This window comes from Anser brachyrhynchus (assembly GCF_964034855.1).
Source record: "Anser brachyrhynchus genome assembly, chromosome: 5".
NCBI classification, from domain to species: Eukaryota; Metazoa; Chordata; class Aves; order Anseriformes; family Anatidae; genus Anser; species Anser brachyrhynchus.
In genome coordinates this window covers 5,909,561-5,937,393 of record NC_137699.1, presented here as the reverse complement: position 1 = coordinate 5,937,393, position 27,833 = coordinate 5,909,561, and the positions used below count along the sequence as shown (strand labels likewise).

The 27,833-nt window shown below is 41.9% G+C and overlaps 1 protein-coding gene across 1 annotated transcript in view; it reads left to right on the top strand.

Moving 5' to 3' along the window:
- Positions 1–27,833, top strand: part of SERGEF (secretion regulating guanine nucleotide exchange factor) — a 150,317-nt gene that overhangs the window by 76,300 nt on the left and 46,184 nt on the right. Inside the window, 1 exon segment of the mRNA XM_080593530.1 lies at positions 10,476–10,512. Coding sequence (XP_080449656.1) covers positions 10,476–10,512 — 37 coding nt within the window.

Genomic DNA, 27,833 nt, shown 5'->3' with positions numbered 1-27,833 from the left:
TCTTTAGTTTCAAGATGAATTCAAATGAATTAATGTTGCAGAACCTTCACTGTCCATTCTGCTTCCTTTGTAGGCTGTTTTCAACCATGTGTGTGTGATGCCCTTCAACACGGACAGTGTGTGGCACTCTGTTAGGTTGAAAGTAGGACCCATCCTCAAAAACCAAACAAGGATGACCACATCATAAATTACAAGCGTTTGCAGACCATGTGCTAGTGCATGTGAGCAATGAGAGCTTTTAAAAATTTGTTGTATTAAAGCTATTTTTCTTTTTCATTCCAGAAGGTATAGCTCTATCTGTGGCAGTATTTGGAAGTAAGAGAGAAATAATTGTTGGGCATAAATCTTTTGCAGTCAAATGCAATCCATCTATAACTGCAATAGCAAGACCAGAATAAGATTGTGGTGAGCTGTAGTTCACAAACGAAGATACTTATTTACTATGTCTCACGGCATCATTGTGTAGTAGTGTTATAACAGAATTAACCACATAGGTCAAAACAAATGTAAAAATGTGGATATGTTGTGGTATTAGTCTGTGCTTAAATTTGTAAGATCTTGTTGCCTTGTGAATTTTGTTAGTGTCTCATACAGAAGAAAAATACTTATTGGTTAGCTTTGCTGAAATGCCATTTTTTGAAACTCAGTTTGGCTGTCATTACCCCAGTTCTTTGGAAGTTTGGGGTTCGTGTTTCTCAGACTACTCGTTGTGGGGTGTTATCCCTGGCAGTACTTTATGTTGTAGTGGAAGCCGCCTGACTCGTGGGAGTGAGCTCCCTGGAGCAAGTGCGTTCTCAGCTCCTTATGTGTCCAGTGCTATAGTCAGTTCGTACTCTAACTGGTTCAAGGCTTTATACTTACAGCTCTGCAGTTGCATCTCATCAGGTGGCTTCTTAATCAAGAAAGCATTTACTCCTGAGAAATGAAGACCTTTATTTAGCCTGTGGAGGCATCAAAAGATTGACTGTGAGTGCTTAGTGTTTCTTTGGCATCAACTGCAGATGCTTGCTGTTGGATGATATTCATTCTCAGCCATGGATTACTGAGTGAAGAGTGTTAGCACATGAGATTTTGGGTAGAAACATGTTGTCTTGTTTTCCTGTAGACACAGGTACTTCCGTCTACTCTTGCACAGCTGTTTTCTCATGCTAACATGCCACATGGCTTTCAGACAGAGCATGCTCTGGCTGTAGTCTTAGCAAAAATGTTCAAGGAGAAACTTTGAGGGCTAACTGATAAATGAGCTTCTTAATTAAAATGCCATTTCATCAGCTGTGTAGAGTCACTTCAGACATGTTTTCTTCCCCACATTCTCTCTTTGTGACTTGCATTAAGGCTCAGTCTCTCTTTGGATCACTATAAGCAGTATCCTTATTTATCTGGAAGAGCTTTTCTATTAATCTTTGAATTGCAGTCTTAGCAAGTTTATATTTATTTCCAGTAAGTTTGCTTCAGGGAGCTGTACTGTTACTAAGTGCTGCAAAACCAGAGAATTCAACAGCCAAGAGCAGATGAGTTACATGACACCCTAAAGGCATAAGCACCATTTATGTGGAGAGGTAAAGGGGCGGACAGTCAGCAAAATTCATGGCTTGATATGTTTTTACAAGGCTAAGCCTTACGGAAGCTGCATGCCTGTAGCTCTGCTGGAAAATAAATGAACCAAGAAAATTCTCTCCAGGTTGAGTTTAGTTGGTATACAAAAAAATTGTGTTTTTTTTTTTCCCTGTGTTTATTTTGTTATATTTAAGGACGAGTTCTTAACGTGCTAGTAATTTTTTGACTACAAATTAAGTTGAGGGTAACACTTATAGTTGTGTATGTGCATGTGGGGGGTGGTAGGCAGTGAGGATTGTGCAGGAAATGAGGCAAAGATCTGCATTGAACAGCTGATGGTTATCTTAAATAATGTTTTCCCCAACGTGTTTCCAATGATATACACTTCAAATGATTTTACACAATGGCGGTTCTGTACTTCCAGTAACTTGCTTGTTTCTTTCAAAGAACATTAGATATTTTGGAGATTAAATAGTTTTTTCATCTTCTCAGTGAGTGTATTTGTGTACATCCAGTTTGTGCAAGCAGCAATGCTCAGTGAGGTCAGCAGGACTAGCGGTGAGATGAGAGATCAGTTTGGTTGTGCTTGAGAGCTTCCTTGATCATTTAGCAATTCCTCTCACATCCTAATGCTGGGTGTTGAAGAACCAAGATGTTGACAGTGCCATAATAAACTTGGATTTATTGTTGGAAGAAGCAAAAAAGCTTCTGCCCTTTAAAATGAGAGTAGATTTCCTTTGTGTTAATAATATTCTCTTGTTAATGCTGTCTGGTGTTGAGGATGCAATTTTAAATGAAGGATATTGTAGCTGAAAAGCATATAAAAGAAGCAGGTGCTGTAGGGAGGTTCCAGAAAGCCACATACTAGAAAAAGGAAGGTGATGGAAAAAGTCAGACCTTGCATTGGTGGGGCTGCTTCTCTTGGAGCTGCGTGGCTGGGCAAGTGACAGCCTCTGGCTTGAGGACATACAGTGCCAGCCAGAGCCACCAGTGCTGGACTCCAGCAGCACTGGGCTCCAGCAAGGGGGGCCCTCCAGGGACTGCGTCTGCCTGTTCTGAATACCCAAAGTCAGTCGTTTGAGGGTATGAACTTTAGGAAAAGTGCTGGTTTTCCTTTTAGTTGTACAAAAACGCAAGGCTTTGCACCATCGTGTAACCTTGCAAGCTGTGCGTGCCAAGGTCTCTGCGTTGTTATGCAGAAGAATGGCAGTGAGCCTGCTTGCAGTAATGCTGTGGGTAAGGGAGAACAGAGTTCCCACAACAGGTGCTTTTGGTGGCTCTGTGATTCTTAACCAGCTTCATGGAAATGTTCCAGAAAATACTCCGAATATATTACAAATGAGGGACGCTGAGATCCTTTTGGAAAACTTCAAACTGCAGTTATACAGAAACAGCTATTTCCAAGGTCCTTTGTGGAAGTAGAATTTGATGTTTTGTTGCCAAATAATGCTTGCTGTTGTGACTTGTATTCGAAGCGTATAGAAGGTTGGATAATGATACGTACTTTGACAGAGTGTTTGCCTGCAATCACTGTTTAATGGAACCATTCATTTCATTAAGGTCACAGTACAAGAAATTAGCATTCAGATAGGTAATGATGACACATGTTATAATGAACATTTTTGCTGTTTGCATGTAATAGTATCGGAAGAAAAGACAGAAGCCAAGTTGGTTTTGGCATGCTGCGAGCTACAATTCTTGACCTGAAAACATCAGAATAATCTGGTGGTAAGGGTATGTTTATTGATGCTGTAGTCAGGTCAGTGTGTGAAGTGGTTTTGAAATGTCTTGTTTCTGTGTTCTTGGCTTCTTTTGGTTCTTCTGTGAAGTGGTGTTTATAGCTTCGATGAGGAGTAAACTAGTTGCAGTCTCCAAGCTTTGAAGAGATTGGAAGGATTTATTCTTTGTGCCTCATTTAAATTAGGAGAGGGACACTGAGAATATAAGGAGCTGGGAAGCAATTGTGTGGATGAAACAATTTAAATCAAAATCATTCTGACAAAAAATGGTGAAGTTTCCTTGGGTAAGACTGCATCTGCTGAAGATTGTGTTCCCCTCGTTCCTGCTTGGATGTGGATAGAGATGTCTGTAATGTCAGTGAGGAATTTGGCTTTGGGGCGTTTTGTGTTGTGCAGAGGTCTGGGAATATGTACACGTTAATAGTCAGTTTCTTTATCAATCTGAAATGTTTTGAATTTTCACAAAATAGTGAAGAACTGAATGGAATCTTGTCACAGGAAACAGAGTGGGATTGAGTGACCGTGACTTGATTCATTTTAAAAAGGATGGGGTGATAGGCAACAATTAGTTTGTGGCTCAGGTCTTGATTGCAATAAAAGGAAAATTTTGAAGGACTTGTGGAAGCTTAGTGAGGCTGAGAGGTAGGGAGGTGAAGGAGCTTGGTTTTCCTAGAATGAAAGATGCTAACGCTTTGTGAGCCCTGAGGAGGGAAGGGAACTGCCTGAAGAAGGATATCAGAACTAATTAGAAAATGTAAAGGTGTTGGAGAAGAGCCAGCTGACCTTGTCGACTTGTAAAGATTTTTATCACACTTTTCTTGGCTACATTTTTGTCATTCTGCTCAAACCTAATCCCACTGGGTGTTTTTACTGAGATCCTCGCAAGTTTTCTATTACCCTAGTGTCATCTGATGTGGAGGTTTTCTTGTTAGTGGATATGGACCTTACCTGACATCTCAATCCATTGCTCCTCAGCTTGATACAAGCAATATATATTTAAGTTACTCAGTATGAGCATGCTTGCCTCACAAATAGACTGTGTGGGGACACATGGGGGATGGCATGATGTGAAGGTTCAGTGGAATTGCTGATTGTTTTAACAATTAAAGTTTTCCTTTCCACCTTTTATTTTCATCCTCTGTATATGCTCTCTGTAATTATAGTAGTGTGTGGGGCTTCCTACCTAAGACAAAGAAACAGTTTTGTGGTTTTTTTTTTCTTTGGAATTATAACAGTTTCCATCTCCTGCAAGCACTTGAGACTCAAGTTGCACCAACCAAATAGAAGAAGTGCAGCTGCACTGTGTTACCCAAAGGAACCCGTTGCTAGAAGTTGCAGTGCTTAGTGAGTCGGTGTTTCTCATGTATGGTTTGTTCATGGAGAGGCTGTGAGTGCAGGGACACGTATACATGTGTGTTTTAGGGCATGGGGGATGTAAAGGCAAGATCGTGGGGCTGGTCAGCTGGCTTTTTGGAGGCTGTGAGGTGTTTAGCTGGGCAGGATATTGAACAAATGGAGGTGGGGCTCTGAAACAGTGGGTGGAGAAGCAATGGAAATGCTGCACTTGGCATTTTGTGTCTTGAGCACAAGTAAGGCAGGCTGGTGATTTAGTTTCAGCTGGGGGGGGGGGGCATAGACCGTAGCTCCAGAAGCTGTAAAGAGCTATAAGATCTTTAGAAAGATGACTGCATCTTGCCAATGTCTTGATGCTGCCTGGTTTCCTCCAGACTTGCAGAGGTCCGCTTCTGTGGCAAATGGGCTGTTGGTCAGGTGTGTCTGCAGCAGCAACGTTCTCTTCTGGACCTCTGTGCACAGGCTTCAGTTGAGATTCTGTTGTGAGCTTTCTTGTTGTAATGGAATTTTAGAATATATACTATTTATTAATTATATGTAGAATATATTTATATAATTATGTGTATATATAAACAAAAAAAAACAACCACACAACAAAAAATTCACCTTAAGCAGAAGATGAGATGGATGGAAAATGAAAAATGTCCAGTGAGCTGTAAGGCATTGAGCTATCAGACATGTTCAACTGACGCAGCCAACTGCAAGTTCGGTGTGCTGCTCTAGGTGAGGATGTGCTGGTTTGCCGCTAACATGCTGTATCCAACTGCACTCCGTCTTGTGCTCGCCAAGGAGTGTGACTAGGTTAGCAAGCTGCTTTCTTATCGATCAGGAGTCAAATGATCCATAAGAGGAACACAGAGTTCCTAGTGAAGGATCATTGGGAGCAGGACAGCTTTGCTAATTAGCCTCATTTTATTTTATTTTTTTTTTTCACATCAGTAGAGTTCTGCATGCAAATGTTGCCAGGCAGTGTGTCAAAGAGTACAAATCATTGTTACCATCCATTAATCAAGGGCATGGAAGAACAGCGCCGGAGAGAAGGATCCCTCTGTGTTATGTAAGCGTTGAGCTGCAGGCTCTCGGTCACCTCAGCTCCGTCCCTTGGGACTTCTCATCCCAGGAGGAATAAAATTTGCTGCCTTCTGGCCCTGGCAATTGCTTTACAGTGGGATTCATTGAAAGATGTGGGATGCTGTGGCTGAAGGCCTGTATAGACTCCTGGATAAAAGTGCTTCTGTGCATACCCTTTTAATGGTTTCTTTCCCTTGCCCCTCTCTCAAGACAGCTCTGCTTTTGCACAGCTAAAGGTTAGGAATGGCTAGAATGTGGCTCCTTAAACATCGTATCTTCGTTCTGCCTTAGAAACCAGCTTTGTTTGTTGTGCTCTTCTCTTGGAGAAGTGATGGAGGCCTTCATGCCCTTGAACATTTTGGGAAATAATTGCCTTGTAGGTAACTAACCTGCACGGGGAGGGCAGTGAACCAAAAGTAAGGGGTGTTGAGATGGTTTTAGCTGAGTGCCCTGGTGTTAAGGCACTTGTGGATTTTCATTCTTCAGTGTCCCTTGGGGGTCCTGCTCCCTTCGTCCTTGCAGCCCCCATCCTGCTCCTTCCCCTTGGCTGCAGCTCCAGGCTGGCTCTGCCTGCAGCTCACACCCAAGGGGTTGCGCAGTGGGTGCTCAGTCTGAGCCCTGGGAGCGCAGAGAGACAGCCACAACAGCCTCGTGGTCAAGGTACCAGCCTGAAACTTGAATTTAATATGCTTTGTCTGGCTTGTTTTGTTACAGTACTCAGAAGTTCCTCAGGGACGGCTAACAAAGGGTATTTTGTTTCTTAATTACCTTTTGGAGTCAGTGGGAGATTGTATGTCCAAATGTCTGCAAGAGTTTTATCCTGTATGCTTCTTCCCAGAGGAGAGAACAACGCTTCCTTACCTCGTAGGCCTGGGAGGGAGCAACGGGAGACAGGATGGCGGTATTGAAGAAAGATCTGTGTCCAGGGTGTGAGAAGGAGGTGCTGTGTGATTACCGCAACGTCTCCCCTGAACCTTCTTTCCTGGCAACATGTCCCTGAGTCCATAACCTTCTCTTCCTAATATGCAGGAATATGTTTGTGAAGGCAGACGTTTTCTTTTGCTTTATATATATATATATATATATATATATATATATAAAAACATAATATATATATGTATGGGAATCTTTAAAGGTTTTTGACATGTACAAAAAAATTTGATCTTACAAGACAAATAACTTGCTGTGCTTTGTGTACCACCCACTGCTTTTGCATTCGATCGGGTCACTTTGGTTAGGGGTGGGTCACTGGCGTGCATCCAGGCTGCAGAAAGACGGCGGTGTCGTGCCCAGTGTCAGTGGTCGCTGTGCTAAGGTCTGCGCTCGCCATCCATGCAGCTTAAGGCCTGACTATTTATGATCACTAAAACGCTGGGCCCTTGGTTGCTCCTCACCACGCTTGTTAATCTGGGTGGATGGATGGATCTGAATTGCAACCATTGCTGAGTAGAAAGCGGCTTGCTAACACGCACAATTTAAAGGAAGAAACAAACAATTTATGTATGGTTGAAAGGGCACGGATAACGAGGTAAATGAGTTCTGAGTAAAATGGTCCCTAAGCATTCTTTGCCCGCCTCACAGGCATTTATGAAGCGCTTTGAGATCATTTATGTGGAGATCACTCTCTCCTCACACAGCTTTTCTCAAATTTTCCTCTAAACAGAGGAGAAATTTTAATATGAATTGTTGCTGCGTAGGGGGTCATGTTCCTTCAGCTTGTGGAATGCTTTGCTTGCTAGCAGTCCCTCTGATTTAGCTGTAAGATTCGTGTTTTTTTCAATTAAAACAGAACATAGAAATATTGCCCAGTTAGAAAGCGCTGTGGTGTGTTTGTAAGTATCCTTGAATGTATTTATCTGTCCACTGGGAGCACGCAGATGTCTATTGGAATTTAATTTCTCTGCAGCACGCTGGGGGTGGGGACAGAAGAGAAGTAGCCAGAAAATTATGGTTGCTGCAGTAAATACCAGGCTTCTCCTAGTGACCTGTTCTGACTGCGGAGCTTATTACATCTAATACCAGCGTAAAACATCTGCGTGGCAATGCTGTTCTCCAGCCGGTCTGCACTTGTACCACCAAACTGTGTTCTTGGCTGGCTGTTGTGGGTGGTCATGAAGGAAAGGGGGTGTCACATTTTAAAGCCTATTATTTCAAAAAGAAAATCTGTGAGGCAGCAGCGCTCCGTAAGCAGCAGCAACCTTGATTCACCTCCATGATACAGTCCCGTCAGAGGCCAGCAGGAGTCCTGCGGGTGGATGCTGGATGAGGCCGCTAACGGCAGAGCGTCCTTTAGGGGTGCGTTGTCTTTTCTGGGGGCTCCTGTGAAACTGCACCATGCTGTCAGGAGGTGCCATTCAGAGGTGGTGGGCCTCATACCCCTGGCGTGGAGGCAGCAAGCTCCTCCCTGGAGGGCAGTGCTGCATCTCCATGGCATCCCCTGGCCACCAAAGCTGAATCCAGGGCACTGCCTTCAGCAGCTCGCCGTTTTGCTCAATTCCCAGCGTTGCTGGCTTAGCTGGCACTTCCACTGGCATGGCTCTTACCCAGCCCAAAGGGGTGCAAGCAAGCAGCACTTGCAGTCAGTGGTTTGCAGTGCAGCAGTCCGGGCTTGGGCTGTGCTCTTGGGCTGGCTCCACACAGCCCCGCGAGCTGGCTGCCTGGTGGCATCGTACAAAGCTGCTTGGGGTCACCAGCTCTTTTTTCTGCAGCATTTCCGAAGGGCATCCTGGCGGTAAGTTTGGACCAGCCCGAGCAGCTCTTTTGTACCGATGCTTTTGAATCGGTGCCTGCATTCAGCATATCTCCTAGAGGAGTGGCCGAGGTAGGGTTACTCACATCTCGGGTGGAATTAACTCTTCTCTTTGTTAGCAGCAGCTTCAGTACCTCCAGTTCTCAGCACTCGGCGAAGGCGCAGAGCTTGCCGGTTGCTAGAAAGCCCTCACGTGTGTTTCCGCATGTGGATCTTGTTGCCATGGCATCGGCCTTCACACCGCAGAGGCATCGGTGGGGAGCGTTTGCCAGAGACCGGGCACTGGAACCAGCCCTGCTGCTGCACGGTGGGGCTGTGGAAGCCGGCGATGATTTATGTGCTTTAACAGTCAGGGCTTAAAGCTTTCCTGCCTGTGATGTTGCGGGACAGAAGGCTTGATGCTGCCCTGCTAGCGCTCTTGCAGAAGCATTGCTTTTCTGCTGCTTTGTCTTGATTTTTCTGAAAGTGTGCTGTGACTGGCATTGCATTTTCTTGCTCCCTCTTCCCAAATTATTTCATTTCTTGGCTAAGCACCTCCAAACCTAAAGAGAGACTTTATCTTCCTTGCCATTGCCATATGAAGATGGCACTGACCAAATGTTTCCCTGTCCCAGTTGCGGTGCAGGTACATAGCGTGTAGTAGCGATCGCAGTGCTTCTGGGCAGCACGATCGCTCAGGCTGGTCTGTCTGTCGGTCTTGGCTCGCTCTTTTCCAGCCAACGTCCAAGCATGAGGAGCTGAGCACAAGGACTGTTTGGATCACCTCTGGTTTTCTTTTATGCAGACGTTCAGGTGATCACAGTAGTTTCTTTGGCAATAGAAGCTGAACAGTTATGCATGTGCAAAACCATATATAATTTAGATGGCAAGTACTTCTATTTTGTATTTTATAACTTGGTATATTTTTCTATTTTATATTTTAAAACTGCAAATCTACTCTCAAGAAATAGAACGTGGTTCCAGCTCAGTAGTGTTTGTGATTGGCAGCTAGATGCAAGACAATGAACTGGATACAGGCTTTTGAGAGGCTTGCCTTTTTTTTTTAAGCTCGAGGGTGTGCAGCAGAGTAACCTTGTATAAGGTGATGTCCGTGTTATGTCAGACATTTATGTCAGCAGTGGCATTGCAAAAGAACTCAATGGGAGAGACAAGCCCTTGCAGCAGGGCAGTGGTTGCTCTAGGTGTTTGTGTTACCATCATTTGTGATGAATTTGAGAGAAAGCTCAGTGAGTGATACTGCGGGATGTATGCTAGAGCAGCTTAAACATCTGACACGTTCACAGCAGCTGCAAAGAAGAAAGAAAAATGCATTGAATGCTGAGTTTGCTTTGAAAAGACATTCATAACAGATTTCCATCACTAATGAGATTGGGATAAAATGTTCGCATTGGTTTCTTTTTCTCTTCAGCATTTACCAATTAAAACAACCCGCTACTAGTAGAAGAGTTCAATTCTATCTATTTCTCCCTTCCAGATAGGTGGCCATAGGGATAGGATCGCTTCAGGTTTACGTCAGTGAGCCCGTATACTTTGTGCAGTTCTACAGGGATCTTGTGGAAAAACATTGCAGATGACAGAAATGGAGACGCTCGTTGCCTTTCTCATTCCCAGTTGTCTCTGTGTGCCTCTCATTGCCGAGGCTTCATCTGTGTTTCTTCTGTGCCCGTGAATAGTCTTGTTGATTCCAGTGGATGTTGTCAAGGGTGTGATGTTTTCGCAGTATTGTGGCCAGCTTTGCTCTCAAGGTTTGAAATGTCGGTGACTGGGTCTTGAAAGTGAAATGCCTGTTTATTAACGAAGCAAACATACTACCCTGTCCCTAAGCCCTTTAGCCCTTAGGGGAGCCTTTTAATAGAATTTCCTTTAAGAGTACTTTAGCCTTGATTTTTACATCCTACAAACTGTGGCTGTTTGTTTCAGGTTAATTTTTAATTTCCTGTTGTAATTGTGGTTGTCTTGGTACTGGTAAGGAAATTTTTTCTGATTCATTCATAATTCTTTTTCAGATTGCATGTGGCTCAGAGCATAACCTGGCAGTAGTTGGTAAGTAGCTTAATTTTGTATCAAATCCTGTCTCTTTTTTTCATTTTTAAGTAGCACAAGATGAAAGAAGAACATACACATCAAAACATATCAAGTGATTAAGGGCATCGTGCAGAGAAAGGGAGAAAGCAATGTATAGGTGTGGAGAAATGAGGAGAAATCTGTGGCCTAGCTGGTGATAGTGAAAATAACGCCCTTGTTGACCAGCCACATTGTAAGGAGAGAGAGAAAGGTTGATGGATGTCACAGCGAAATATATTTGCAAACTGCTGCAGCCTGTTTTTAGAACAGAGCCGTTGCAACAATTCAAGCTGCAGATTTGAGAAAACGTCTGAGCTTGAAGCTGGTCAAAAGTATCTATGTTTAACAGGGAAATTTTCAGTGCAAACATCTTCAAAACGACATTGTTGTTCTTAAGTTTGGAAAACCTTCAAAATGGTAGTTAGGTTCTTCAGTACATCTTAGTACAACGCTGCTGTTGTAACAACGATGGAAGTTTTAGGAAGCTAATGTTGCTGGAAGAACTGAATTTTGTTTACTAATTCAAGTGAGAATCAGATTCCATGTGATGAGTTGATGACTGAAGCTTGTTACGTGATTGTTATCATCTATATTTACATGTTAAGAAAGTTTTTAACTGTAGAGTTTTCAGGTGTTTTGTAAAGGTCAGCATAATTATCCCAGCCAACAGGGTGACAGAGACGAAGGAATGCTATGCTAATCACAGCTGGAAGTGAAACCAGCATCCTCGCAGTTTCAGTCCAGCAGTCCGTCCATGTAGACATTGCCGATTACTGTGACTGATGCATTGAGATGTTAAATGAAGAATATTCTTGATTTTCTTGAGTGCAGTGTGACAGGTCTGCAGAAGCCAGCTATTTGGTAGGCAACTTACATTTCATGTCCTACTGTTAAGATATTTATTTTAGGATGGTGTCTTACCAGCTCCATTAAGTGGTCACAGAGATGGTTTTCTGTATATGTGGTATACGATTTTCTAATTATGTTTCTAAAATTAAACCCTATAATGAACTCGTTGAAGTTCAACTTAATTCATATGATTGGCTTTAGGAAAAGATTTTTCCTTTACTTTCTCTCTACTTTGTTCAGTGTCACATGCATCTATTAATTGTCAGGCTGGTGCTTCTGAATGTCAACTGAAGAGCAATCTGAAGAATTACATTGTGTTTCTTGCTGAATTGATGAAGTAAAAGTGTACTGCTAGCAGATTCCTCCAGTCTGCATGAAAGCCAAGCACAGAGCATGAACAACCTTCTCTCTCCTAACGTCCTTTTAAGCTTTCTGCCTTTTAGGCAGAAATCTCTGGAAAAAAAATGGGTAGGGGAGAGAAATTCTAGAAGTTAGAGTAAACTAGAAACTCACAACACGCGAAGAACATCATATGCCTGTTTAAGCTGTGTGCCACTCTCATTGAATTCAATGGGAAAATTGGCAGTCCTAGAAGTTAGTCGTTTTTAAGTACAACAGCGATGTGATGTTACTAATATATATATATTTTGAACTAAAGAACTATGATACATTTTATTCCTGAACTGAATTTTTGTATGTGCTTTTAAAAGGTTAACTTTTTAGAACAGTTTATGGTAGTATTTCTCCATTGCTTGTCACTCTTAGTTCAAAGCTGTCAGCTGTTGTACTCCTTAAAGATATCACACAGCTTTCAGTAAATATGCCTATTTGATTGTACAATTTTCCAGTAACTTATCATTCAAGCAGCGTTTGTTTAGGACAACTATATAATCAGTTTCTTAATTGGTAAATGCTTGAGTGACGTTTAGACTGAAATAACTTGAGTTCAATGTAAAAGGTGAGCTGAAAAGCAAGCCTTTAAGTTTAGAATATTCACGTTGCTGTTTCTGGTTGCATATACAAATGTCTGTGCCTCAGCTTTTAAATAGAAACATTTTTAAGACAGCAGCTAGGTTTACGATTCATTTCACAAATGCTGAAGCATTCCAATCGTCTTGCTGATGATATGAACTGATTTGTAGGACTAGCTAGCAGTTGATTATTTTTTTTGTTACTTTATATAGTCTGTATCCACTTGGTTGTTTGATTTTTCTTTTCTTGCCTTTTTCTACTGAAAGTGCAAAATTTGGCTGTTGTCATTGTGATGGCACCGAATCCTTTCTCATGGGTAAACTGGAAGAAATTCAGTTCTCATTTGATCATGAGGTTGATGTTGTAGAAAGGGAAAAGGTGTGCAAAGTCTCCAAACACGTCTCCGATATTTCTAAACGTAATGAATTCAAAGTAGTACTTAAGACACTTACATTGTCTCATGTACTCACTTCTAACTTTCCCCGAAACTACTTACGTTTTTGTTTTAGTTTGGGATTGTCTTGCGGTACTGATTCTAACATTTGTAAGTTTTGCATTTTTTTTTCATTTTCATGTGACCATTTACTTGAAACGGAAAATCCCCAGCTAATAGAACAAAATCTTAGACTTCTCACCTCAGTCAAGGATTAATCATCGTGAATCATCATGAGAACCAGCCTATTTTTGGTAGAAAAAAAGAATAGCTATTTAATTAATGTTGGATAACATCTCACATCAGAAAACCATCATCCGACACTGAAAACTGTGCTTGTACTTAGCACAACAAAAGCTGGCTTTTCAACCCGTGTGTGACAGCTGCACTGTGCAGCACTGAACTTCGAGGTATTAAGACAATCTTTAAATGATTGAAATACTCAATGAAACTAAATCACAGCAACAAAGTTAAGCTTTTTCGGGTTTGAAAGTGTTTTCAACAATGAAAAAGTAAGGAGGTTTGATTCTTACCCTGAAATGTATGTGGTTAAAAATTGTATTTGTGGAGAAGACTCTTATCATCCTACCTGCCCCCCACTATGTTTAGATTATTTTTTTTTTTAATTGAAGAGAACAACTTCTCTTTTAAAGAACACTTATCATGATGCATGTGGCTCATGCAATGCTGCAAGTTAACTAATCAAGCAATGGTAGCTATACAAACGTAGAGCTGTTATAACGGGCACAGGACAGGATTTCTCCAAGAGCTCCCCCAAATGCAGACATCTTATTTTAATAAAAATTAAGCACAAACTTTATTCAAGCCTCCTTGAAGTATAGTAAAAAAAAATGAACTAATTACAAGGATGATGCTCCTATAGTCTAGCTCCCCCAAACCTTGTAAATTATAATACTGCTTCTTGGTCTTTGTTTGAGTTATTTTCTCACCTGTATAACATAAAAGTCTTTTAAAAGAAGGATACTGGAAGATGTGTAGGGAGTAATGCTTTTTTTTAAAAATAAAACTTTACAAGTTTATAAGCTTTAGTTGAAGCCCACTTTTTTTTTTAAAGCTGTCAAAAGGTAATTTGGAATTTGGGTCCCCTTGATGGTATGTTTGTAAACAGCTATTTCTTACAGGGTCTGTGCGTGCCTCCAGTAGTGCAGTGCCTGATACCAAGTGTAATCAGTGATTTTTCTGCTAACATAGTGGGTAACTTGGACGTTTTACCTATTTTTGTGGAAGTAGAAGAAAAAAACACAGACCTTTCTGGTAAGCTTTTTCTAGTGAGGTTTGGAAAGTAAAAGTGTTTGGAAATGTGGCCCCCTGAAATGCTGCACGTGACTTTTCCCTGCTTTTTCACAGCATGGTAAATTCTGTTTTCTGCTCAGGGTTATGTTGTGTTCTTTGACAAACTGCTGTATTTTAGACGATGTGTGTGATCTGTGTCAAGATTCTGTCTTATCTGTAGCTCATGTGCAAGCAGTGCTGGACATACAGTGACATGGGCGTTTGTGTCCCTCTGACGCTGCAAGTATCCCATTGTGGAGTAAACAGTAATATGGAATTCAATGGAAGAACAGTCTTTGCAAGGAAATCAGGAAAAAACGTACCTGCATTGAAATGGCAGGTAGTGCTTCAAATTCCCTGGACTAAAGTGTGCAATATCTTTATAGGGGCACTACAAAAAGTTACTGCATCATCTGCTAAAATTTGCTTCTTACGTTGTTATGCTGGAAGAACACAGCAGTTACGGGGAGGGAAACAAATGTGATCAAAATGGTGAACCCTGATGCAGAGGGTTGGTGATGCACGGCCTAAAGTGGTCGTGGTGTTGATGACATCCCGGACACTTTGGTTCCATACTTCATGGTAGGGAAGTCAAAAGCTTCTTCCGCTGGAGCCCCTGTGTCTGTATGAACAAGGTCATGTTCTTCCAGTTAAGTTCCATGATTCCAACTAAATTATTGTGAAGAGCATCAGTGGAGGAAGTACCATGACAGACTGAAAGGCATATTTCTATGGCAGAGTGAGCACCAATTGGGAGAGGAGACGGTGGAGGCTGACGGACAGATCTCTCTGCTGTGCTGACAGTATTATTTAGATGTTCACAGCAGCCCTCCGAAGCGGCAGATGTAGTCATGTGTCTGACATTTGGTCCCAGGGGGACTCAGCAGGCTGTCATAAAGAGAAAATCATAAATTCTCTCTTGCTTTTCATATTACTGCAGCGTTTGGCGGAATCATTCGGCGTTCAGCAGTGGAGGGCACTGGTGTTCAGCAAGGAGCCTTAGTCTGCTCCTCTATTACTTTATTTATTATGCATGAAAAATCCCAGTGCAGCCAGGGTCTCTATTGTGAAGGTTTCCTGGCAGAGCAGCATGGAGTCATGTTGCAGCATGCTGTCTCTTTGCATTGCAGCACTAATCGCATTCTCTGCTTATTAAAGGGCACCTGGCAGGACTTCGAGTAACCATCGCTGCTGTCATTTTCATGGGGGTTATATGTCAGACTTCAAAATTTGTTCCCTGGCAGAGAGAACAAATTTGGTATGTCATTTAGCTGTTAATGTGGCTTTGACTGTTAAAGTAGCTCTTCAAAATATAAACTGCTTTGCTTCTTTCCCTTGTACAAAGCAGTCTTGCTCATGCGATTACCTGAGCACCTGCCTGTGCAAGTGCTTTCTGCCTACCTAGACGCTGATCTGCCACCACAGTTTTGCTGTCATGTTTAGATTCAATGAGCCCTAACAGTGCTGTTCAAATGTCTTCTCACTTCGTGTTACTTTTCCATAGCATATTTCATGGTCCAGGCAAAGTAATTATTTTCTGGTAGGATAGAAGCTGAAAATGAATTTGAAATATCTGATTTCTTATTACTTTCAGCAAGTTACACTCATCAAATCTGATCCTTTGATCTGTCTGATCTTCTTTTCCAAGGGTTGCTGGATAGCCAAGCTGCCAGCTATTTCATGAATTTGTGGACATGGGTGATGAGGAGAGAAATGTGGAGGTACTAACTTGAGTGCTTGGAAAAGCCCTCTGATGGGGCTTAAAGCCTTGTATCAACTGAATTGTCGAAAGTCAGTGGATGCAGCTGCTGATCGTAGGCAAGGGAGGATGTTTTGCTCCAAAAAGCTAATTTTATCCATAAGATAAAAATGGGTGCATCCTGACCCTCTGGAAAGAAACGCTAGAGTTTAGGAGGAGATCTGCCTGTGCTGCATCTTCCACTGACCAAAGTGCAGGTTTTAGAGCTGCTCTCTGTTCCAGGCTTTGTCACTGGATTGCTGCTTGATCTGGGGCAATTTGACTCTGCAGAGCGCTTTGTTCACCTTCCTCTTTTCTCTGTCTGGCTTGTCAATTTCCATTGTGGAATCTTTGGAATAAAACCGCCTCTTAGTGTATTTTAGCACTGCCTAGCATAATGGGACCTGATTTATTTTTTTAAATCCTGCAGTAAAACTAATAATAGTTGCAGCCACTTTCCTTTCCCTCAGAGAGGCAGTTTTAAAATATCATTAATCTTGGTGTGTGTGTCTCTATCTTAATTTATATCATTTAGCATATAAACAGGTATTAATGCAGTGCTTGTCATATTGTTTACAGAATGGTTTCCTGCTTAAGATCAGAAAAGAAAAAGCCATTATATTTTTCTGTGTAAAAGCTCACGGTGGCTGTAAAATTTTTTAATTGACCTTCACATATTCACATATCACATGGTGCTAGCTCACAGTGTGTCAAGAGCTGAGCTCTTGTGCCCTGTCATAATGTCTTCTGTGAGACACCATGTCACATCCACAGGAATAATTCTGCTGCATCAAGAGCCCTGCAAAAGATGGGCAAGAGGTAAAAATGCAATGTTAACCTCTGGTGACAGCTAAAACCATCAAGCTGGAAATGTGAGTAGCAGATAGAGGAGGTGAGTATCATGAGAAGCTTGGAAACAACCAGCAAATGCTAGGCAAGAATTTCACTGAAGCAGAATGAGAGGAAAGGAGATGTTTCTTACAGGTATGGGTGAACAGGAAAGGTTGTCTCACGTGGTTTTAGAAAATGATGGAGTATCAGAAGGCTCTTGAGAGTAGGAGCCACAGTACAGATGCATGTGATCCTTCCTCAGTCAGAGGGTTCAGTGGATGGATACTAAGTCTTTAGAAAGCAAATTAGAATTTATTATATTTGTTTACTCACAGGCTTTAAGTGGAGCAATTACTTTAAAGTAGAAGAAAAATATATCCAATACATCCAAGGCATATTTATCTTGATTGTCAAGGATGCAAACAGGAGTAACAAAAATAGTCACCCTTGCTCACCAAAGGAAGATTTTAGAGTTTGTTAGTTATAAAATGAAATAAAAGGAAGGACAAATATCTAGCTTCGGGGAGTTATATAGAGCACGTAGGAGAGATGCTCACTGAAGTAAAAGCACAAGGCCAGCAAAGCGGCTGAAGGCACTTGAAAGTGCCACAAACGAAGGCTTCGGTACCGTACGGCTGAGCGACGCGGAGGAAAGCTGTGCTGATAATTCTGGATTCTGTAAACGCAACAACCTCAGCTCTTAAACTTGTAAGTGTGTTACTGAGTAGGGATTTTGTACCTTAAGTCAAGGGTTGTCAGAAGAGAGAGGTTTATGTTTAAAAAGGTGGAGTGAGGAGCGTCCTCGCTATGCTGTGGGATTTGTGCCTGTCCAGGAGCGAGTATCCTGAGTTTGTGTGTACTCACTGGCCAGCTCCTTTACGGAGCGCTAAGCATATATTCTGCCAGTGCACAAGTAAATGTGTGTGATCTAGGTCTGTCTGAGAGATGATGCTGTAAGGATACGTATGAGATACTGTAAGGTTGGTGATATGCAACAGGGATGCTTCTGGAACAATACACATTTCCCTCACATGACTTACAAAGCTGGCTGTAATTCCACAGGATTAAATGTGTGTGTGAAAGCAGGCTTCTCGAAGCTCTTGTAAACAAGGTGGATGGGGAACTGTTCCTCTAGCTTTCCACGACAAGGGCAGATCCTTTCTCTTTCCCTGCATTGTGGTGTTAGGACTTTGAACTTGAGGGTACTGGCAACTGTAGTGGAGAAAATCCAGAGTCATTAGCTGGCAAGCATGATTATTTTACTAGTAATGCACTTCTTTTTTTACAAAGAAACCACTATGCAAGCTTGCAAGCCTGGAGCAAGCTTTCAGGGTAAAAATATAGCATTTTTATTAAAACCGATTGGCTTTAGAGAGGTGAGTATCTCAAAAATGATTAGGACAAAAGTCAAAGCGGAGATGAAAAGTTGGCCTATTTGTAAAAATTACCCTTTACTTGACTTTTGTTTTTGAACTTGTTTCACTCAAATGCTTCTTTTTGGAAAGGAGGTAACCAAATAATTAAAACTAAAAATGCTTTTGAAACTCATTTCACTATTGTGCTTTTTCCAGCGCTTTTTGAAGAATCTCAGAGGAGCAATGAGGCTGAAACAGGACTTTTATTACTTCTGAGAAATGTGTTCTCCTTATTTTATTTTTAGATTGTTGGGTTTATTTGAACAGTGAGAGAGTGAGAAGGATCGATAACTGTACTGAATGGGGCTTTAAGAGACATTTTAACACGACACATTCAACATTTCATGTGTAGCAGAGAGAAGGGTTGATATATTCACGCTAATCAAGTAAATCAAAAGGAAATCAGGTCAAGTGTGTTGTTTATGGCACAATTTCAAACAGAACAGTAGTTAGCAGGAAGCTGAGCGGAGTGAGAGACTACTGCTACTTAGGAAGCTCTTGGCACCCATCAATCTTTGAGGAGCAAAATGTCTGTATGTATTTGATGTGATCTAAACTTGCTAAAGATGGTAGCAGATGACCTGTCAGTGTTCTCAAAAAACAAAACAAAAAAAACACCAAAACAAAAAAAAAACCACCAACCAAAAAAGAACTCCAAATTCCCAAACCATAGTGATTTTAAGAATAGTATGCTGAGTCCTCTTTGACAGATTTCCAGTACAGATAGTGACAGTTTCCTTAGCTTAGTAAGTGTTCTGGCCTAAATATTCCTCCCCACTACAAATCTAATGGAATAATTAACTTGAAAAGATAATATGTGATATATTGATTCTGGCTTAAACATTGCTTGTATCTATTATAGCACTGATTTGCTAAATTAAATGTTTTCTAGGACGGCCTGCGCATGATGCCAAGAATTCACGTTAATATGCCTCGCTCTCTTCTCTTTCCTCTTTGTGCAGATCTAGCATCTTACTCTATCCCTACTGTGTGGCCTTGTATTGGAACAAATTACCAGATTGTTATGAAGTGATTATGATGGGAAAGAGTAGCCTAAAGCAATAGGTGTAAGAGGTGAAACTGCCACATTAACTGATAAAGGACACAAAATCAGATGTGCAACCCTGCTTTTACAGATGGGTAGCATGCTTGCTGTTTGTTCTTTGCTCAGGCTGCTTTGTGCATGTAAGGTTGTAGCCAGGGCACCTGGCAACCTTATCTGCTCTTTTGTACACTGATTTTTTTAAATATCTGCAGCTGGCTTGCATGATGATGTACCATAGTGAAATTTTTAACACTTATACCAGCTGCGAGTGTGACCTCTGATTTTCTCTGTGGCCTTTCCTTTGGACTTCCCAGACCTGGGCTCCTCTGGGGAACTTTGCAAAATATAGCAGGTCCTCAGAGTTTTGATATTACGTGACCTGCAGTGCTAGTGACTTAAAAATCCATAAGCTGTTCTCAAATCTCCTCTTATTCACCTTGTACAAAAGAATCAGGCTGTTCTCTATCCGGTGTACCACTGCCAATGAGATGGTCTGTAATGCACGACACAATGCTTTTCTGGTGAGTGAAGGACATACGTGGCTAGATTTGTTTTTCTCAGTAGGAAAGAATTTCTGTCACACAAATTTTGAACCTGATGAGCTTATTCTTTTTTTCCTTGTGAATGATGCTCCGAACACTAACTTAATAAAACATGGGGAAATTCTTCTGTTAAGACACATCATTAATCATCTCTTCTTTCCCTTCTTTAAGCATTTTGCTGTTAATTTGTAAAATGTTTAACCTGTCATGACCTTGGTGATAAATCTGAGTTGCCAAGAGATTGAACAAGTAAGCAGATGCTTTGCTGTAGATGTAGAAGATATTAAACTGGAGGTTGTTTTCTCTATGCCTTTGATTTTCAGTGACACCAGCTGCTGTCTTGCTGAGTTGAGACATCTCAGAGAATGGGCAGGATGACAAGCAACACAAATCCATATAATATTTTAATTCTGAGTAGGGAGCTCACTTGGCTTGAAAGGTACATTTGCTTTGGCTTAAGCTTCTTATTTTTTTTCCCTGAGCTATTTCCTCCTGCCTGCTTTCTCTTGGACTGTTTTTTTTTCAGTTCTGAACATTTCAAGGTGTTCTTTTTTAAATTGAAGGAGACGAAAGGTGTATCTCTGAAAGCCTTCCAACACATTGTACTTCTAAATGAACACATGGGACACCTGCTGTGTGATGTGTCGATGGTAAAAGATGTATGTAATACACTCAAGGGGATAGGACTGTTTTGTAATGCAGCCTGCTGAATTTGTTGTATTAACAGAACCTTGGTTGCTGTTACCTTTGCCAACACATGTATTTTTTTGCGTGATATTGATTCAGTAGCTGCTTATTTGCAACTTCTGTGAAATTATTCCCTAGTTTTGATAAGACTAATTCATTATTTGTTACTGTTTCCTGCTGATGTAATACAGTGGATCAAATCTATGACCTTTACTTCAAGGAGAGTTCTGTAACTGAGCTCACCAGATGGGATTCGTCACGCTAACAAGTGCTTTACTTTGAGCAGGTATGACGAATTTACAGCACTCCCTGCTTCTTTATGATGCAGACCCAGTGCATGGGTAATTCTGGCTTTTTCCTAGAAATAGATTTTTGCATTTAGGCAAGAAAAGTAATTATTTATGTTACTTTGGTACAGGAGGAGGAAAAAAGTCTCAGGAGTTGCTGTGTCCTACCATGAGCTGGTAGACAGCCTCTCAGTGTCTCATTTGTGTTCACTGAACGTGACTTTAGTCTCCTGTTACGGGGTTTTTTGCTGAGTAATGAAAGAATTCATAGCAGAGGCAGTCTTTAGGTGTGCTCGTTTAAACTGGAGTCTTCCATTAATCCCAGCAGCGTGGTTCTCCCCTTCATCTCCTGGAAAAACAGCAGGCAGGATGAGGGCAGCTGCAAGGCTCCCTGTCTCCCTGTGCCAGAATGGAGATGTAAGCAGGGTTGTCAGTTTATGATAGTTTTTTGGGTGCATCTGGCTAGCTGTAATCTTAAGTTCATGTAAACCTGTTCTGTAGGACCAAAAGAGGAAAAAAAATGTTAAAGAAGTCAGCACTTGATATCCTTGCTGTTCTGTGGCCACTCACCGTACTTTTAAGCTTTTTTGGCCCTGATACTCATTTTACCACCTGCTAATAAAAGGATGCACAAATCCAAATTTGTTCTGTTTACATCCAAGTCTTGTGGTGCCTGCCGTTAATACAGCAGGAGTGGTATGATGCTTTGCTGTCACTCAGATTCCTTCAGTCTCCACAGTACACTGTTGATCAAGTTGACTGCAAAGCAAGATTCTTCCTAGCTAAATTGTGGATACCCTAAAATAAAAAAGCCTAAATGCTGCTGTATAACCCTTGTACATTTGTTGAATAAGGAAGCAGCCACTTAACTTTTTTTTTGAAGCACTGTAGTAAAGAAATCTTGTTCTGTTGACAAGTTCAGCGTGAGTCTTGTGCAGTACTTCTCTGTCTGCTTGGGTCCTCCTCCTTCTCCCATCTGCCACCTTCTCACTCTAAGGAAAGGAAACTCCATTCTGTCAAAGCAAAGTGCCAACGAAAAATGAGGGAAGACTTTTAAAAAGAGCAGGTTTTGGATGAGACCATTCGCTGAAATCAAAACAAATTGGTATAATCACAGCTTACTGTAGTTGTGCTCTCAATGCCTAGCAAAAGGTTAAGGCTAACGTAACAAGATGTAGTCCCTCCAGTGGAGGACGCGCACTTGAAAAAGGCAGAAGAAAAAGAGGAAAGGAAGCAGACAGGTGAAATCGCTCAGCAAAGCCAAGTGGCCTTTGGTTGCCATGGTTGGTGCTCCACGACAGCAAGGAAAATGCCAGTTAAGCAAAGGGATTCCCCAGCAAGCAAATTAAATGCCAGAAATGAAATGACAGCTCTTTTTTCCCCTCTAGCTAACAAGGATATCTACCGCTGGAGTATCACAGTTGAAATGGATGCTCTATAACTATTTTGCTATATGTGATGTACCTTATTTTGAAGTACCCTGCTTCAGAGGACCTGTATTTATGTGCATTGTGAACTTTCTTGTGCTTTAAAAAGCTTTTGCTTTTTAATTTGTGTCGTGGTTTTACTTTGCTAGGCAGCTGAACTCCACCACAACCGCTCTCTCACTCCCCCTCCTCAGAAGAGGAGGGGAAGAAGTAAAGGGAAGAACAACTCACAGGTTGAGATAAGGATAATTTAATTAAAGGGAAAATAATTATTAAGGAAAGATTATTATTAATTGAACAATTTAACTAAAGGGAAAAAAGGGAAAGGGGAAAAGGGAAACAAAACAAAAATAAGTAAAGGCTGTGTGGAAGTGCAGAGGAAAGAAATTCCTCTTTACTTCGCACAAAGGAGCGATGCTTGACCACGTCCTTGAAGCAGGGCCTCAATGCATGTAGCCAGTGTTCGGGAGGACAGACACTTTTGCAACGAGAGCCCACCCCTCCCCTCTTCTTCCTTTTTCCACCTTTTATTGCTGAGTGTGACACCACATGGTATGGAGTATCCCTTTGGTTGGTTTGGGTCAGCTGCCCTGGTGATGTTCCTTTCTCACTTTTTGCTCACCGCCAGCCTGCTGACTCTGGGAGGGTTAGAGAGGGTCCCGGTGCTGTGCCAGCACTGCTCAGCAGCAGACACGACGCTGGTGCGATACCACTGCTGTTCTAGCTACAAGTGCAGAGCACAGCACTGTATGGGCTGCTGCAGGGAAAGTTAGCATCCCAGCCAGACCCAGCACAATTTGGAGGATTGTTTCCCTTTGTAATGATCTTTTTCTTCTGCTTGATGCTGACTTGCAAATTCACTGTGAGCAGTTAAAGCCTACGAATGATGAAGTTGTAATTATTATAGAGACTTTGTGCATTCAAGTCTCTGGGGCTGGAGCTCAAACCTGGCAATTGCCTTGATGGGAATGAAGGTGCTGACTTTGATCCTAATCCTAGGAAGCATGTCTGCAACTGGCAACCTTCTCATAAGTGTTAAGGATTAGACAATTTCAGGACTGTTCTTCGTAGAATCATAGAATGGCTTCAGTTGGAAAGAAACCTCAAAGGCCATCTAGTTCCAGCCCACTAGATGCCACCCTCTACATCAGGCTGCAAAAAAAACCCATCCAACCTGGACTTGATGCCCCATCCCTGGAGGTGTTCCACAGCTTCCCTGGGCAACCTGTTCCAATGCCTCACTGCCCTCTGAGTGAAGATTTTGCTCTTAACATCTAATCTAAATCTCTTTTAGTTTAAAACCATTCCTGTTTGTCCTACCGCTATCTGCCTGTGTAAAAATGCCAGTGTTTTTAATAGTTCCAGGGCAAGGGCAGCAGAAATCAACAGCAGTTTGTCTGCTAGAGATGCTGAGCCTTCAGGCTCGACAGCTGAGGGTGCTGGTGGTGGGTCTGAGGGAGCTAAAACTGTGAGGTCCTCATCAGTACGAGCTGATCGCCTTGAGCAGAGGGCGTAAGATGGCCTATTTTGTTGGCTCAACAAAAGTAAGGTATGGCTGAGCTTTTGGTGTGGATGATACATAACAATTTCTCTAATATTTTTTGTGAGGATAATAGTAATGAGGCGCTCCTTTTAAAACTTAACCTGGTTTGACCTTTGTGAATTTGCTGTCTTCCCCTTGGTGTCCTTCCTTGTGTTTTCTCCTTGTGCTTTAGTTTTAAATTCAGCATTGCCTGGATTCCTTCTTAGAGCTGGGCGTCACTTGCTGCTCAGGATCATTGGTGATTTTCTCTTCCAGGCTTAGACCAGCATTTTACACAGAATATTTAGTCACCTTGTTTTGATAAAAACAAGGTCATCTTAAGGATAGTCTTAGCTTTGCTATCATGCATTGGTGCTGCTGTTCTTTGTGGTAATCAAACTGGAATGCCTGGCTGTCCTGCCAGGCCTAACAGAAAGAGGATGGAGGCTGCAATCGCTCAGAGTAAGGATGGAGCCTGTAATCATTCAGACTAGCAGATGTTTCTTCAGGGTACTGCAAGCTGCGTTGCACAAAAGGAGCAGTGGTCTGTAAATAAGTAAAAGGCTTCAGCTTCCAGCATGCCCAAATCCTCCGTCCTCATCGGTGGGTTAGTTCGGAACTGCAGCAACAAAGGAGAACGGGGAAATAGATTCGTAAAAAGCACAAAAGGTGCTCCCTTTTCCTGATAAACCAGCAAGGAGTTTCTCCTTTGAGAGTTATTCTGCCAAATTTGCACTGCCTTCTCTCTTTCTTGCATGAGGTTGAAATAGGCATCAGAAAGACAGACCCATGCGGTGCCTGAAATACCTAAAAGCTTTGTGTGAATGTGGTAGTTGAAAATACAAAACTTTCTTCTGGGTAGAGAGGTGGAAGGTATCATTTCCGCGAAGCAGATACTTTGTTAACCTTTGCCAGGTTCAAGGCAAATAAGTGATATCGTGAGGCTTCCAGCATGCATTTTAAACCTGAGAATGAGGAATATTGTCATGAGGACTTAAACAGTGTATGCAATTCTTGGTTATTCTCCACAGAGCTCTTAAAAATCAACCTTGTGTAGCTTGTTGCGTCTGTGGCAGTTATACCCAAATGAGGCAAGCTAAGATAGAAGTGACACAAACTAGACCAAAATGCTAGAACTTTAAAGGACTTCTCATCTTAAATCACGATTCTCCTTCAGGTCTGAATACACAGCACGTGGATCTCAGTGAGTGAACCTGCTTATTTCAGACCTGTTCTAGAATTATTTCTGCGATTTAAAATATAATCTTATAATCTTTAAGTACCGTGAGGAAACTCAAAAGGTAAAATGTGTTGTAGTGGTCAGGATGTCCTCTCAGAAGTGCCTGTGAAAATGAGCTTCAGTGGTGAGTTTTTAGTTAATCATCTCCGTTCTGCTCTGGTCTAAATGCCAGTTCGTGCATTACGCTGGGGCGTGGCAGTGTCCAAAAAGCAGTGTAGTCCCAGGTAATCCTGGTGATGGCCTGCATTTATGTCACCATGAGTTCATACTTGTGGTTTGTATGAGTGGTTTCAGCTCAGGCTGAGCACAGACCTTGCACTGGGTTAGCACCTGTGTGGAGGATATGGCTCCGGGGGTTAGTGCAGCCCTGCCAGGGATCCAGCTGGAGGGGGCATGTTGTTAGTGCCCCCTCCTTAGCCATGTCTGGATGACTGTTCAAGCCTTCTGCTAAAATATAATGTCTCATAAGGATAGGTAAACATACCCATGAGCACGTAGGTGTACTTAGACCGCATCTAATGCTTCTCTGCTGGCTTAACAGCATTCAGATCTGTACTTTTTAGGAGCATGGTTATCCAAAGGCCTCCAGAGATGCCTTTCATGCTTGGATGCAGATAACTGGAAGTGGGCTGTTTCCCTGCTCCTGGATGTCAGGTAGCCTTTCGGCGAACCTGGCCCTTCCAGAGGTATCTGCTCCCTTCGGTACAGTGGTGGGAAGCTGTAGCTCAGAAGTGATTTGGAAATTTCAAACCTTCTGCCATGCCAGGGGTTTAAGAAACCTGGCTTGCAGCCCCAAGAGACAGTTGTTAACCTTGGGTTACCCAAGGTTTCACTCCATGGCTAATTAGTAATAGAGAAAATCTGAATATGTGACTAAGGCACAGGGCTTCACCTGATAACAACAGCCCTTCTCCTTCGCAAATAGTTGCCTTGCAACATTTAGCTACATAACAACTACTGCTGTTTTGTGAATGAAGTGAGTGGATTCCACAGCAGTCTTTGTGCGCGCCCCTCTGTGTTTGGCTCACAGAATGAGAATTACATTTTGGTAGTTTTATAGGCAATGTAGCAGAAGAAATGGATATGGAACAGAGGTAATACTGCTGTTAAACCAGATAAAACATGATTTCTCGTTCTTGAAGAAGGATCCTTTTCTGTGAACTGTGTCTTGTGTAAATGTCAGGGTTTGCCAGGCTTTTACCAAAAGCAGAAGAAAAAATTCTGCAGTAACACTGTTCCATTTCTTATTAACTGTGTCTTTCTGAAGTCATGAGGAGGCAATGATGGCATATAATTTTGATACCTGATAAAATAGTATCATTTGGTTAGGGTGAGAAACAATGTTTAAGAGCTGACAATGCTACTTTAAATGATTGCTCTACTTGTAGTTAACAAGGAATTCATCCTAAAGAGCCAAGTAAGCATATTATTTTGTCGTGGCTAGTCAGATTTTCCATGTAAAATTAAAAGGAGGGTAATTTTCCCATTCCTATTTTAGAATGTTCCTTATTCTGCCTTTATAATTTTGTCCATTTCCTCATTAGTGTTCCTTTCAGAGCCCAAACATGACAACAGTGACACTATTATCAGCTTGAAATAAGTGAACAAACCTTCTCATTTTCAGTGGCGTTTTGCCTATGGCAGCTATTTTTAATTTTGCAGCTGCTGAAGACTAAGGAAATATGTACAGGCTGATGAGATGGTTTTGCAACTGATGATTTGGCATCGATATCATGCAGCTACTTTGCAAGTGTTTTTATAGGTGTTATGGAATGTGGGGGTTTCCAAGGGGTCTCTTTGCTGGAGTGGTGCTTCTCAGGGAGAGAGCGAGCAAGCGTGAGGCAAAACACTAATAGCAGAAGGAGGTATCCTGCAGGCTTAGCCTTCGTGTGCAGGTGTTCAAAACAGAGTGTGAGATGACAGCTAATTATTTTTTCACCACATGTGAATATGAGCTGACTGCTTCATGTACTCTTCTGTATATTCCAAGCAGTGCTGGTTCCAGGGGGTCCTCAAGTTCCCAGATTTTTCTTTCCTGGAAAAGAAGGTGGTGGGACTTCTTGGCAACAAAGAACAATTCTTGTTCATTCCAGCCCTGGCTCTTGGTTTAAAACCCGTTTCATAACTCAGATTGAAGATCAAACTGCTGAACACCCCAGTGCTGCAGTGACCTGGGTTTGGCTTTACGTGGGTGCTCCTGCAGGTGAGCTTAAGTGTCCACCACTTGTAAAAGTGACTGAGGATGGAAGGCACAGCGGGGTTGTGGGTGTAAAACTGTCCTACCGAGTGAGGCACCTACGCTCCACTTCACTTAACACGAGTGCTTGTTCAGGTCTCAACAAGTGCTTCTTTTGTCTTTGTACCAATATTTCTGTAATTTATAATTCACTGTGATAGAAGTTAAGGTACGACAGTTCATTTAATTAGTACCTCTGAGTGGTGTGGGCTTAACAGACGGTTGGTAACAGCCCTACATTTTCTTAGATGCTGTAACACAAAAGATTTGATTTTGGAGCTCCCCACAGGCAGAAGAGAGTGACAGAACCCAGTAGGCAGAACCCAGCCTAAGTGATGAACTGGCTGAAGATTTGAATGGTAAATTGCACAGGTTTGGACTGAATTATATTTTGGGAAGTCTGTTTCATTTTGTCTTTGACTTTTAGCCCAAAATAGATCATGGATTTCCTATTTTTTCTGTCCAAAATTCAGTAGTATTGGTGCATATGAGCTTCCAGAGCATTTTTAAATCCATTTTAGTGCATCCTGACAATTGGCCAGGTTTTATCTTAACAGTCCATAAAGTACAGTTCAGCTAGGTTTTGGAACACCTTAGAGCTTCATCAACTACCCTTCTGTTTTTGATTTGGTAAGTAATCAGTTGGTTTGCAAATTTATGTTAAATTTTGATTTGCAAAATGTGAAAGTAACTGTGGTCAAGAAGGTTTGGATACTTCTAAGCTGCTGTCATACCATTATTAGGCAATTAAATCCTTACACAAGTGATCTCAGTTTTTTGCTG